Source organism: Strigops habroptila, chromosome 5 (assembly GCF_004027225.2).
Source record: "Strigops habroptila isolate Jane chromosome 5, bStrHab1.2.pri, whole genome shotgun sequence".
NCBI classification, from domain to species: Eukaryota; Metazoa; Chordata; class Aves; order Psittaciformes; family Psittacidae; genus Strigops; species Strigops habroptila.
In genome coordinates, this window is record NC_044281.2 from 6786521 (window position 1) to 6800930 (window position 14410).

General features: G+C 45.0%; 1 protein-coding gene across 26 annotated transcripts in view; it reads left to right on the forward strand.

Annotated features, from left to right (window-relative positions):
• The first annotated feature begins 5782 nt into the window (after window positions 1–5782).
• The window catches only part of LRRFIP1 (LRR binding FLII interacting protein 1), a 109020-nt gene continuing 100392 nt past the window's right edge, over window positions 5783–14410 (forward strand). For 24 of the 26 annotated variants that reach the window (XM_030486231.1, XM_030486233.1, XM_030486232.1 and 21 more), the window contains exon 1: window positions 5788–5945. In XM_030486231.1, coding sequence (XP_030342091.1) covers window positions 5856–5945 — 90 coding nt within the window. In that variant the 5' untranslated portion in view covers window positions 5788–5855. Of the gene's footprint in view, window positions 5946–14410 lie in introns of all 26 variants that reach the window. The other 2 variants (XM_030486229.1, XM_032919933.1) reach the window with 2 other exon arrangements.

Below are 14410 nucleotides of genomic sequence, written 5' to 3' on the forward strand. Positions count from 1 at the left end.
AGTTTTTCATTTTGCTATAAAACGGGCGAGTGGAAAATACCTCTTCCCTGACAAGCATGAAAGATGGCTGGAAGCAGAGCGTGGCTAAGTGCTGCGCTTGAGAAAAGGAATGTTTTGCCTCTGATTTGCACTTTGGATGAATCTGGATGGATTTCCACAGGGACAACAAACAACACCTCCTTTCCCCTCTTCCACTCTAGCTGAGGGAGTTAAACTGTGATGTGGTTCTTATGCCATTTTATGGAACAGTATGACTAATTAGGACAAGCACTTGGTCTGCTACAAACAATTGGTTGGGTTTAGACCATCTATTGTGTCTATGTTTTACTGCAGTCCAAAACAACTGGAGTTTAAGAAAACCTGGAGGGCCTGATTGGAAAATGTGGCTCAGCTTAACTCTGCAATGTTTGGGATGGGAGTGGAAGAGGCCACACAGCATGGAGCAGAAAAACCACAGGGAAAATAAGCAGCATCGAGCCCTTGTAGCAAGGCCATGTGATTCCTCGCTCTCGTGTCTCCACGCTGTCACCGGCACAATGGCAGGAGGAATGCTTTGATACATTAATCCCAAAGTGATGCACAGCCAGTTCCTCAGCTGCTCCAGCTGATGTAATGCATTGTTTGTGCCGAAGCTATCCTGATTTCATCTGGCTGAAGAACTAACTAGTTCAGACTATAGTTTTGGACAGATGTAGAAGCTGTATTTCCAAATTAAATATGTATATTGATGTCTTGCCTGCCTTCTGGCCAGGCGCCGGGAAGAAAAGGCAGGGGACATGCAGGTCTGTCATCGGAATACCCAAGTGTCCCACAGTCTGGAGTGGGTTTTATCCCCATAGAACTTGAGGTAAGAAATGAGGAGTGTTTTTATGCTAGGTGGAAGAAATGTATGATGTATTTTCTTCTGCAAATAACCTAGGGCTCTCTTAAAACTTAGCTTTTTTCACATGGTAAGAGGGGAGGCCAAAGGAGGAGAAACAACCAGATTTTGCAGCTTTCTGTGGTGCTGTGGCAGGCTGGGAACAGCAGATAGGAGCACAGATAGCAAACAGCAAACCATAACAGGCCGTCTCTGTGAGCCAGGCACAGCATCGGTTGTTATTCACAGCCTAGAACAGGTTTGGCTCCCTGCAACTACAGCTGCTGTGGAGCTGGCTTCACTTTGCTTTGCGCTGAAACACTCTGAGCTGTGGCATGTCTGCTGCTAATTAGATTAGCTGCACAGAGGTTACGTTGAGTGAGTTCCCATTTGTAGCCCAAGAAGGGTAGTTTTCAGTGAGCTCAGTGACAGTTTGCAAATTGCAGGTAAGTTCCCTGCCCGGCACAGAAACGGAGAGCTTGCATGTCTTGGTCTGGGTGAAGCCTTATGTCCTCGAAACAGGAGCATCAATGGGACCAGAACGATCTCCCTGGGGCTGTTGCAGCATCAGCCGTGATGGATATTCATGTCCCAGATTTAACGGCAGGGCTAAGAGCCTGCGGTATTTCAGCTAGTTCTCTTTAAGGCAGACAGACTCCCAGTATAGTGCTTACCACAGACTTAACATACTCGACCCTGGCTACCCAAAAACTGCTTTTGGATGCATGTCCAGAGCTTTGGCAAGAAACCTCTGATTTCCAGACCGCAATTATATACAGGCTATTTAGCTGTATGCTTTTGCAGTAACTTGGCTCTAAGCTTTACATAGCATCATCCCCAACCCTTTACTCCAGTTTACTATAAAGCAGTTTATAGAAAAGAGATGCAGTTGCTCTGCCTTTAGTTAGGCAAGGCAACCCCTTCTCATCTCAAGAAAGGTCCTCCTGCTGATTATCCTAGGAGTTTTTCTCTCTACAGGTATTCAAGTTTGAGTTCTTAACATGGAAAAGCAGATTTTCAGGCACCATTTTAGGTAAAGTCTTTGGACAGTTGTGCAATGGTATAAATATTTGCATTGGTAGGCCCTCACCTGAAGTGCTCTAACATTAAATGTAATTCTTCGGTGTTTGTGTTGTGATGGTGGCACACAACCAACCTGTGAGCAGTTTATGACCCCAGAACTTCCTCCTCTTCCCTCATTTACAGCTGATGAGATTATGAATTTAGCCCATGGCATGGTATTCATTGAATGCTTGATTTCATTCCACTTGTTTCTCATGTCCTTAAACTCTTCGCATTCTTGTATAACTTTATTATCCTTTATTTGTGATGCTTCATAACACTGTTATGTCAGCATATTTCATTAGGGTGCTAAAAAAAATACTAAATGAAATCAACCCCAAGGTTAACCTTTAAAAAAGTGCCTCCAAAGGAAGAATCTTCTTCAACCTTGAAAGGGATCCAATTCTGAGACCTCAAGATCGCCAAAACGGCATCTTCAGTGACCTGTAAAGAATTTACAGATGAAAAACTATCTCTCATGATATGCCAAGTGTCTGGATGAGGCCAATAAGTCATTGAGGGATTTTCACAAGATGAAGACAACAAATAAGCCCTCTTCAGGAAAAAAACCCACACTTGCTTTAGTATAGCAAGTAAGTTGCTATTGGTAAACAGGGAACAAGATAATCATCTGCTGCTGTTGCGGGGTATTTTTTTTCCCCAGTCCTCCCAAAGCTGGGCTTGGAAGCCCACCTCTTTATGGACTGTATTCTCCTTGGTCAAGCCAAGCTCATGAATCTTTTTTCTGAGCTTTTGGGAAGAGAGTTATCAGTCATAGCTTTGCTGTAATGAGTTGCTATGTGACTGGAAGCCCCAGGCTAGACACCACAAAGCTAAGCAAGGTTCCCAGCACGCCAGTGCTCCGCTGATGCAAATAGCGACTCCACTGACTTGAAGAGATGAAGCAACAGTAAAGACTCTCACCCGGACAAAGTCTGCGTGGACACTAAAGTCTCCCGAGCCCTGTCTTGACACTGCTCAGGTGCGACAACAACATCTGAACACTTTTCCAGGGAGGTCTGATTAGCCAAAGAGGATCATCTTGGGCTCTTTAGGAGGTCTAATATAGTAGAAGCTCTTTAGTTGCACCAGTGGGGTTTTTTTAGGCAGTATTTCAGTGCCAGCACATTCTTGTCTGTGATGTAATTTTTTTCCCTTAATAAATCCACAGACCCTGCTGGATATCACTGCTGTTATGTTTACAAAATGTTACAACGCTAATAGAGCTCTGCTTGTTTCACCTATCTTGACAGTATGAAATACCGGCCTCCTAAGCATAGGTTTTCCAAGGTATTTAAGTGATCCACTCACCTTGAACTAATGGACATCTTGTTAAAGCTGTCAAACTTCATTTATGGTTTAGCAGGTGCTGTGATCTCATGGTGGAGTGGAGAGGTGCCCTTCTGTGTTCTTTTGACACAGCTAGCCACTGGATTCCCCTATCCCAGGGCTTGCTGCTAACACAGATGTAATTGTATTTTGCTCCACAGAATATAAACCCATCCATTTTATTATGTAAAAGTGGTCTGTTGAGTACAGCAGCAGCAGCAGTTCTAACAGCTGATTGCTTGTTCTGATTCTCAACGGTGAGGTTTTAAAGACAGTTTGGTTTAAAAGCGGCACAGAGGGAAAACTCTATCTTTGGGGTATGCTCTGCATGAAACAGCCTCCTTGCACACAGGATCTTAGAGAATGAGGTGCATGTTACGCACTTAAAGCCCTTTAAAACTGGCTTGGGATACTCAGTCTTGTCCAAGTATCATTAATCACAGTTATGACTCTCAGACAAAACGAGCCTTGACTTCGTGTTGTTTCTTAAAATAAGAAACGTACATTTCAAGTATTTTGTTCTCAGCTGCACTCACTGCACCTCATAGTGCAGCTGAAACGCATCTGTTTGAAACATTATTTCACATTTATTTGGACAAACTCTGTATGTGTAGTGTTTTTATAACAAGATAACTATCTTAAAAAAAACCCACTAGATGTGCCTGAAATGCAAGAATGAAGAAGGATTTCTTACACTGCAGCACACACTCAATGTGTGATTTGAAATGACTGCACTCACCTGATAACTTCTTCTCTTCCGATTTCTTGGCTTTATATTTTTTTATTTCCTGCCTGCCTCCTTCCCTCCTTCTTCTTACCTCCCCTCTCCCTTCCCCTCTCTTTTCCCTCCCTCTTCCTATGTTTTTCAGACATGAACCTGTCTAGCCCAAGCCTGGGTTTTGCTCTAAGGCCAAGCCTCTGTAAGGCTTTCAGCCAGCAGGGCAGACAGCACTGATGCACATCTACTGCACCACTGAACTGGAAATTCCTTGCATGGGTACAGTGATGCAGCTGCACAGGTGGCTGAAACCCTTGGGTAACATGGACCTAAAAATAAGGCACTGCACCACTTCTTCAGCCAGAATTCCTCAAAGGGCGGGGGCAAACGCAAGGATAAGGGCTCAGGGAACATGTAGAGCCTGCAAGGGAGACAGTGCTAAGCCATGTCCTGGGGAGGTGAGGTTGGAGCTGGAGTGGCTGACGAAGGGAAGCATGTGGGATATCTAGGAAAGCCAGGCACAGCAAGGCTCACATTTAAGGCCCCTGCACTGCCTTGCAGAGCAGGTGCTGCTTTTTTTTCCCCCTTGTGTGAGGTCAGAGTAAGTTTGCCGCCAAATCTCAGGACATGACACCATGTTTTTAATGCCCAATTCAGGAGGAGAGCTCCTCTATCTGCTTCTGCATACAAAATAATCATTTGTTTCCTGTACAGATAAATAGTCCCAGGCATAAGAAGCAATGTCAATGCAATACCAGAAGAACCACGGTTCCCAAAACAACTGTAATATGAGTGAACACACAGGCAAATGCTATCTGAAAAAACCCCAAAAAAAGATAGTGTTTGGCTGCTGTAAGAAGGTGGTAGATATTGAACTAGAGCTGGAGTGATGGCAGGGTGGGGGAGAACATGGGCTTCAGGTTCTCCCCTTCAAGCAATGCTAAACAGGAGAAAATGATCACAAGTTCAGGGATTACTGTTCAGTCTGCAGGTCCCAAGGCTGAGGAGAGGGGATGTGCCTGGTGGGGCGGCTGATCAGGAGGACTTTATTAGGAGCTCTCGATCACTCACTCATCTGCTCTGAAGTCAATGGCTGCACCTCAGAGGTCTGCACAACCTCTTGCAAAGTTCGGACCACAGCATTTCCACGCATGATAAAAACTAGGGTTTTTCTTTTCCCAATACAGTCACCATTTGCTTTGTGCTCTGATATGTGCCCTCATGGGAAGGGATGATATATTTAACTGTTTGACACAGTTTTGAACTTGACGATGACCCAAATCTCAGTCGTTGTTTGTGAAAACCACCAGATAAATATCAGGCTGACCAGAGCAGGCAAATGTTGTCTTTTACCTTTATCAAGTTTGAATCGATGACAAAATTGAGTCAAAAAGACTAAATGCAGCATGTGGGTCTTTGTCAGTGAGGGGGTGGGTGGGTTTTGCAGCCCTTTTTTCTGTCACACGTGTACGTAACGTGATTAATGTCCTGAGCTTGAACGACTTACAGTTCATATTTAAGGAATTATTGGTAACATTGAGGTACACGGGCTGTGACAGGGATCCCAGATAATACACGCTCCTTGTCGATGTGAATTCATTAGGCGCTGATGGATTTGACACTAGAACCAGTCACATTCGCTCAATAGGAACAAGCGGACGAGCAGCCCCGGGAGGGCCGGGGGTCCAGCTGCGGCGGAGGCGCCGCTGCCGCTCCGCGCTACCGGGGGGCCGGCGAGGGGCGCGGGGCTGCGCCCGGCCCGGCCCGGCCCCTCAGGGCGGGGGGCGGCGGCGCATGCGCGCGGCGGGGGGCGGTGGCGGCCGCGCTGCTCTCGGCGGCGGCGGCGGCGGCAGAGGCAGCGGTGGAGCGGAGCGGAGCGGGCCTGCTATGGGGACGCAAGGGGCCGGGCGGAAGCGGCTGCCGAACCGGGAGCGCCTGACGGCGGAGGACGATGCGCTCAATCAGATCGCCCGTGAGGTGAGCGGCGGGAGGCGGCTGCCCCCCGGTCTCCCTTCTCTTCCTCCCTCCCGCAGGGTCCCCCCGGCCCCGCGCAGGCGCCCCCGGGCAGCGGGCACTGGCGGCGGCTCAAGGGCAGCTCCGTGAACCGCAGCGTAGAACTCGCGTTCGTGCCGGCCCGTTCTGTCACCCCCGGGGGCTGCCCGAGTCTGAGGTGCTTAAAGCGTGCACCCGGGAGCGCAGCGCGCCAGCCCGGTCAGAAATGCCGCCCTGCTGCAGCCCCTCTGTGCGGGGAAATGAATTGTGTGCTGCTGCCGGGGTGGGTGCTAGTGACTGAGAACCGCAAAATAGGCCACGCGGGTTTCTATGGATGCGTATAAACGGATAAACGGAAAGCAGAAGGCTGCAAGATGATGCTAGGTGTATGTGTAAGTGTACAGTCGAACTTGGAAACTGGCTTATATCTATATTTAATGAGTTGGACTTGCTGCTCACTGGACACTGCATTGTGCTTGATCTGACTTTAAACAGCGAAAACCAGCTGATACCCGTTTCCTTTATACCTCCTTACTCTTAGGGACGGTTGCGCTGGTTCAGTGGCAAACAGGATGACATGAATTTGGTTTTTATGTTTACCGAATGTGACAGAGGTCGTTCTGCATCCTTGTTCCCACAGTCTTCCGACCGGGCAGATGGGCAATCCCAACCTTAGATCAGGATAAGCAGCCATGGGGTTGTTCTGCACCATGTCTAAGCTAGTCCGATGTTGGCAGCTGCTGAAGGTGGTCATCATCTTCCCCTAGCATGGGTTATGTGTGTCTCATCCCTGCCTTATGTTGGTCTGACCCACAGATGGGTTACAAGATAAATTGCTCTTCTAGAAGAGATTTAAGTCTTGGTTTCCTTTCCTGAATCACATTTGCAGCAGGATCAGATGATGCAAATGTGCAGCTTGTTTTTGTTGGCAACTGGCTGTTGGATTGAGTTAGCCGTAACACCATGTACCTCAGGTGCGCACTGCCAATGGCAGCACTGAGATGAGAAGCCTTTACTATTCTTGTGTACCATTCTGAAGTGGTTTGTAGCTTCTTTGGAATACACACAGTAGGCTAATGTGAGTGATTTGGATAGTGTTTCCACAAGTCAGACCGCTGTGGCAGGGGTGGAGTTTGAGGTAGGAGGACAAGAATGTCTTGTGTCCTGGACATAAGATAGCAAGTATAAAGCGATTGTGCTGTCTAATAGAGTTTGAGTCATGATAACATCCTAGGAATTGCTTTGGGATGAGGATTTAAATTCCACAACTGTGTCCTGGCTGTTCTGCCGTTTGATCAAAGAAAGCATTAATCTGTAATGGGGCCTAAGATGTCCATCTCTGTGTCACATTTCTCTGCCACTTTCACCTTTCTTTAGCTTATATACTGCTTCTTACTGTCTTGTGCAGTGGTTCGAGGCTCCAAATATTGTGATTTGTGGGTGTTTGTTTTGTTTTGTGGGTGGGTGTGATTTTTTTTTCTTCTGGGGACTCTTTAAAGGACAACTCCATTTGGTCAAAATCCCAACACAATCATATCTTTTATCTTTTCCCTCAGGTGCTAAAACTGTGAACTGTTAAGTTCTACGTTCAGCATTTTCCCATATTGTTTTAACTCTCTGGATTACTCTGTCTTGGGTTTTAAGCACTCATAATGGTTTTGCTGTTTAATTGCCCATTCTCCACTCAAAGCGTTCTAGATGAATCCTTCCCCATGATCTTTAGAACTCTTAAAAATGTAAAGCAAGCCTTTTGTGTCCTCCTAGCAAGGGTGCTTGGAGTCTTCATGGTAAGAAGAGTACAGTGGTTACTGACATTTTGTCTCTTCCAGACTTTTCTTGCAGGTGTTTAGGCAAAGCTGAGCCATAGACATATTGTGTCTGTGCATAAGTTTACACTCTTTTCTTTGGTCTTCCTTTGTTATCCAAAGCCACAGGTGCTTGCAAGTTATTAGCAGATTCTAGAATCTCATTTTGCTGTGTTCAGATGGGAGCCTAAAAGAGCATCCGAACCAGATTTATTCAGAGAAGTACTTTAACCTTGGGATCTCTGGGAGTAAGTTGAAATGTGTGCATCTTCTGTCCTTTTGTTTTTCCTCCAAAGGGATTGTGCTGCTTTGACACTTAGAGTGTTATTTTGTAATTGTCAGAATATCCCTCAAAATCAACAGTTCTTGCTAAACTGTGTGGTTCTGTAACCAGGATGTCAGACTCTGTGTGTGCAGTCTTGCATAGACCAGAAAAGAGCCTTACACAGAGAAGGCAGCAGTCCTTACTCCCACGGGATGCGAGAACAGTCTTGAGAGGAAGTAACTAAGCAAGTGGAAGGAAATTGTAAAAGTGAAGCTTATTGTAGTGACAGGGTTTAGTAGCAGTGTTAGTCGTGTTAATCCATAGTAGTAAGTTTTAATGTTTGAGGCAATTTCTGAACAAGATCAGCTGCAGGTAGTTTATCATCTTGTGTAGACGTGTTTAGAGCAGAAAGTACAGTTACTGTAAATCACCTTGCCCATCAGGGAAGAGTAGTACCCTACGACTAAATCTGGCTGTTGAGTTTGACTTGCATGGTAATTAAATGGATGACAAGTCAATATAGTTAACATAGAGACTCAGAATGTCATGTTCGTAGCGGGCACAGATAACTCCCAGTCAGGATTTGCTGTATGCATGCCTAATTTGCAATGTATGTACATTGATGAGGTTGGTTTTTTGGGTGTCAGCTCTTACAGACGAGAGTGACACTGATCAGTGATCGGCTTCTCTGCTTTCAGACTGGTGTTGACACCAGTAGGTTATTCTGTGTTTAGGTCAATGGAAACTTTTGGGCTATTTTATTTTATTTATTTTATTTTGGGCAGTGTCCTGGGCTGCTGAACCTTACAGGGACTGGCTTCCTGCTTGGGTTAGATGGTGTTGTTATGGTACCTTGAGATGCTGTTTCTAGTGGAATATTTCTCCCCCCCAATTCCACTACGCTCTTTGCTTCCTACAGTAATAGTTAAGTGTTACTCCTCGAGCGAGTCCAGAGGAGGCCACGGGGATGCTGCGAGGGCTGGAGATGTTCTTCCCTGTGAGGGTGCTGAGGCGCTGGCACAGGGTGCCCAGAGAAGCTGTGGCTGCCCCATCCCTGGCAGTGTTCAAGGGCAGGTTGGACACAGGGGCTTGGAGCAACCTGCTCTAGTGGAAGGTGTCCCTGCCCGTGGCAGGGGGTTGGAACTGGAGGAGCTTTAACTCATTTACACCTTGTTTTGCTCAAGTTTTGCAAGCAGATCTGTCACACAGCTCAGAAAAAAATTCCTGCTTTGTGTCATCTCTGTGCTAAAAATCTTCTCTTTTTCACCCAGCAATTTACAGAGTAGAATTCTCTTTACTAGTAATTAATTTGAAGTTCGTAACTCAAGCAGCATACCATTACTTTCTGTGATAGTAAAAATAAAGTCATGAAGGTTGCTTTTTCACTCTGCACACTGTATGTCAAAGTTTCAAGAACTGTCCTCTACAGTTATTATCTTTTTAAATAACTGACATCAGTTTATGGACTGTTTGATTGTTTCACTGAAGTTTTCAGTTTGTGCTTTGACTTGCATTCTTAGTGATTCAGAAATTGGGATGTTACCCTCCTGTGAAGGAGCAGAACGTGTAGGTGATGAGAAATAGCTCAAAGTGTAGGTGAAACCAGCCAGCCAGCTTTACTGGGCACGGTAAGAAGGCACTGAGTAACTTCAAAAGTCTAAACTGGAGTTTCGGAACTGGTGAAGAAATGCTGTGATCTTTGTATGTGGAATCTAAAGGCCTGGCTTTTGAATTGCATGAATAATTCGGGTGAGAATTCTCTGGTTTATACCACAATTTGGGTGACTTGTATAAACCAAGATGGAAACAGTTTGTTAAAAGTCAAAGCTAAAACAAGCAGAATAGGTATTTATATATGGGAATGCAGGCCATGCAAACTTCCGTTGAACTGTCATGCAAACCAGAGCAGTTAAAGTGGTGTATTCCCTAAGGATGTACTAGGCAATGCCTGTGTAAAGAACTGTGTGCCTCGTTAGTATAGTGGGAAAACTTTTTGGAGCAGTATTTGGCATTAGAGATGCATGAAGCCTTTTATAAGTCAGGTAAATGTTCCAGGAGAAGCCCTTAGAAACAGTCTGGTTTATGTAGCACCAATTGCTTGCATTTGACTTATTTTCTTTTTCCATTTCGTTACTTCCTACCTTTAAGTGTTAACATATCAGCCCAAGAGAACAAATGATGTGAAGAACGGTGCCTGGCTGTAATTCTCTCTTCTAAAATAGAAAGCTATGAACGCAAGGGATGCTCATGGAGGGCTTGACTCATCCTGGTTGACCTAAATATAGGAAGAAAGGAGGACTTTGTAGGCAATGCTTGCCAGCAGGGCATGGTGAATTGTTCCAAAATTGAGATGATGTAGCAGATGTGCTCTTCTTCATTAAACATTCATTTTTCCTGACGTTTTACATCTATGTATCCAAGGAATGGCATTGGCATCACTTACAATCTTTCTCAAAGGGATTGTGTGAAGGATCAGCTTTGGGTGGTTTAAGAAGTGAGACAAAAATCTTAAGACCCACCTCGCTGTATTTAAATGGGTGACTGTAGCCAGTCTCCAGTGCACAATCTGCCTCACAGTGTGCCTCTTGCAACTTCAAATAATTAGTTGCCTGGTTTTGTGTCTGTGCCTGGCCCGAGTCCTCTTCAGCTGTTCTCTTGCTGTCTGAGGAAGCAGCTGTTCAGGAGCTGTGATTCCTATTTCAGTCAAGCAAGAGACTACTGTTAGGATTAACAACATGGGAAGCCCAGCCTTTTTCTCTGCAAGCCCAAATGCTGAGCTTGTCTGCAGGATGTAATACTAATCATTACCTCATCTAGAAGGATGTTTTTCCAGGCCTGTTGCTGAATGAAGTTGGAGCTCAAGTGTACTTGCAAGGCTTTCGACACTGTTCAGGTTTGGGTTTTTTCATCCTTGGTTGTAAGGAGCATAATCCACACAGCACTTTGGGCTTATGAAACAAGGTATTTGTCCCTCTTGTCAAGTCAGCAGGTTGCCAGGAGCAGCAAATCTGACCAGCTAGACCTAAGCACTTGTAGGCAAACCTTAAAATAGCAGCTCTGAAATATCAGCTGTTGTCTCGTTTGCGTTGAAATACTTTTTGGGGGAGAAGTTGCCTGTTGGAATGGCAGGGAGGGAGAGAAGGAGGGCGGTGGTGAGCAGAGAAGGGGAGCTGCAGTAAGCCAAATTGTCCTTCAGATAGCTGTAAGGTGGCTTTGGTAGTGGTTTGCTTGTTTTGTTTGTTTGTTTTTAAATACCAGAGATGCTTCTGAGAAGGAAAGGTGTATAGTCATTTCATCATGGAGCTTTCTCTGCTTCTGGTGGTGTCTGGTGCTCTTGCTCATCAGCCTGGATTTACTAGAGAGGGTGGCCTTGCATGTAGTAGAAAAATACCTGATTTGGGGCTTTCATCACGCAGTGAAGATGAGGGAAGTGCTTAAGGGCTTCTTATGGGCAGACACCTACTTTGGTAGGAGGCTTGCCAGGCTGGTCAAGGCAGCTTTAAACTAGATGTGTTGGGGAAGGGGGCTACCGTTCCATCCCAACACTCCCGGTCAGTTGCCAGCACCTGTAATAAATGCTTGGAGCAATGCAGAGCTGTTTCAGCAGCTTCATCCAATGAGTTGGCTTCATTTGGAGCTCGGCTCAGATGCCTCTGTACAAATACCCATAGTATGGGGAATAAACAAGAGGAATTAGAAATGTGTGCACGGCCACAGAGGCACGATGGTATCATTGGCATCACAGAAACATGGTGGGATGGCTCCTGTGACTGGAGTGTTGGAGTAGAAGGTTATAGGCTCTTTAGGAAAGACAGGACAGGCAGATGGGGAGGGGTAGCAGCCACACAGGTAGGCTTGGTCTTCAGTCTTGCAAGTGAGAGCTGGCCAGTTCCTGGTGAATGTGTTTTTCATAGCATGAGTAGCTGAGATGAACTGCAGTGATCTGCACCACAACTCATTTTAATGAGTGCTGGATTCCTGGCATCTTTCCTGTAGTTTTGGTGGGGTTTTTTTTAAACAAAAAACTCTTAAAAGTAAGCTGCTGTAAGGTAAGTCACTGCTGGTGGAGAGCTGCTGTGTGCAGCTAGCGACTGGAGAGAGTCATCTCTTAAATTGAGTAATCTGGTGCTCTGAAGTTTATTTGCAGGTACTTAGATATGGTGAGGATGGAGAACCACCAATGTTGCTGGTAGGTAGCAAGAAATGTAAAGCAGCTCTCAAAGGCCTGGTTGTAGAAGCTTTAACTGTTGAAATGAAAGCTTGATATAGCATAATAAGTACTAAATAAGGTCATACTTTACTGGTAGGATTTTGAAGGTTTTAATTATCTAGGAGGAGTTGATCTAGTTGCTGTGCAGTGCTTGCAGTTTGTAAATGACTTCAGGGAGATGAATGACCATGTGACATAATTTTCTATTATGAAAATGTAGATCTTCTGGTCAGGCTGTTTAAAAACTGCAGCTGTTTGGAGGCTACAGAGGGGGTATAGAAGTCGTGTATTCAGAGGCTGGGAAAAGCACGGAAGTAATGCTTTCATATTGGTGGGAATGTGCCATAACTTTGACCACTTGCTGTACTAGTTTGGCAACTGTCCTTATCCAGAATACTTGCTGGTTAGACCTCAGCTTCAAAGACTCTTCCTGTGTGTATTTGGATGGATTTCTAATTCTGGCTTTAAACAAAAATAACTAAGCAACATGAAGCGTGAAGGGCAAGGCTTGGGAAGTGTATCCTGATGAGTGGAGCTAGGAGCAGTTTTATGGCCTAACCAGCAAAGAGGTTTGGGTGTTGAGAGAGGGGAAGACACAAGCTAACTGACTAACACAGTTTCCAAAACTGAGGGTTGCTTGTTTTGGGACATCGATGTATGCCTAAACAAAAACCAGACAGAAAGGCATGTATCGTGGTTAAATGAAGCAGCATCTCCCGAAGATGAATTTGACTCACGCTTCAGCATCTAGCCTGCAATCCTGTTCCTTCATCCCCTCAATGTTTTGTGTTTTCCTGTAAGTGAATTTCCAGTACAGTGTGTGCTACTTTAGGGCATGGAATTATGAAAAGGGGTGTGGGGGGTGAGGCTGTCTTCAAATCCTTTGAAAAATGTTTGGTTTTATTATCAGACATAACAATTTGAAGACTTTAACAAAACCAGTGATTTCTGGGTTAAGAAAGGATGGGTGTTTTGGGTATTGAGTATAATTAGTCCTAAAGGGCACAACTCTGGTCTGAAAGTTTGAGTGACTAGTTCTGATTTGGAAGCTCCGTTGGATAGATTGAAATAACTTCTGTCATTTTAGGGACTTATGATACTGTTCAGTGCCAACAAAAATGAGTGTCTGAGCTAATTGCTCATTAGAAGTTTCTGACCTGGAACTGGAAAGCTGATAGCTTTGTGATTATACTTCCAGTAAAATATACTGGGTAGGATCTGAAAAGAGGTGGATTTGTTCAGTCACATCTGCTTTGCCTTTCTGTGTTCCTGCAGCTTGTGAACCAGCAGCTTGGCATGGGCTGTGGTTTCATCCAGCTAAATACTACTGCAGCATTTAAGAGTTGAGCTGGAGACAGCAAACAGGGAAAGTGATCTTATAGTGCCAAATCCAAGCTGAGTTCCAGTCTCAAATGTGCTGGGGAAGTCTCTAACTCCTTGCTGGTTCATCACCACTCTTCTTCACAGCTCTCTTCTCCTTCCTGCGTGTTGCTTTTGTGTGCAGGATGAGAGTTTCTTCTGTGATGCAACTTAACCCTGATGCTATACTTGGAAAAACACTGGGTGCCTTCTAGTTTCTCAATGCTTTGTGGGCCCCTTTGCTCTTTGAGAAAATATTTGGATTTTATTTTTGTATTATATGTTGTTGTACAAGTAATCAGAGCCTTCGGTAAACCAAAATTGCCAGGTGCATCACCACTGCTGGGTTCCTATTTTTAATACCTGTCAATTAGGTAGGACAGTGCTTTGTTATCATTGGCGTGTGAAGAAATACAAAAATCATACTTAAGTTTCAGAGCAACGATTTTCTTTCCTTTTAGCTGTCAGAAGGTTTATGTGAATGAGAGTGGGTTATTCAATTTGTATTCAAACTTCTGTCAAAGAAACAATCAGTTTCTGACTTCCTCAAAAATAGGCTCTCGGAGTTGGGTTTTTCCTACTTTGGAGTTTTTAAGTGTAATTAATGTCAGATTGATTTAATCTTTCCTGGAATGGGAAGGCTTACTGGAAGCACGTTACACACAAGCAGTTCGTTTATGTGTTTACTGGTTCAGCTGCTTAGTCAGTGCCTGCAAATGAAATGATGATGCCTCTGTCCCGAGTGGTCCCACTGGTGACTCTTTGCAGACCGTTCTCGCAATCCCACAGATGCCTTGAGTGCAGAGCTCTT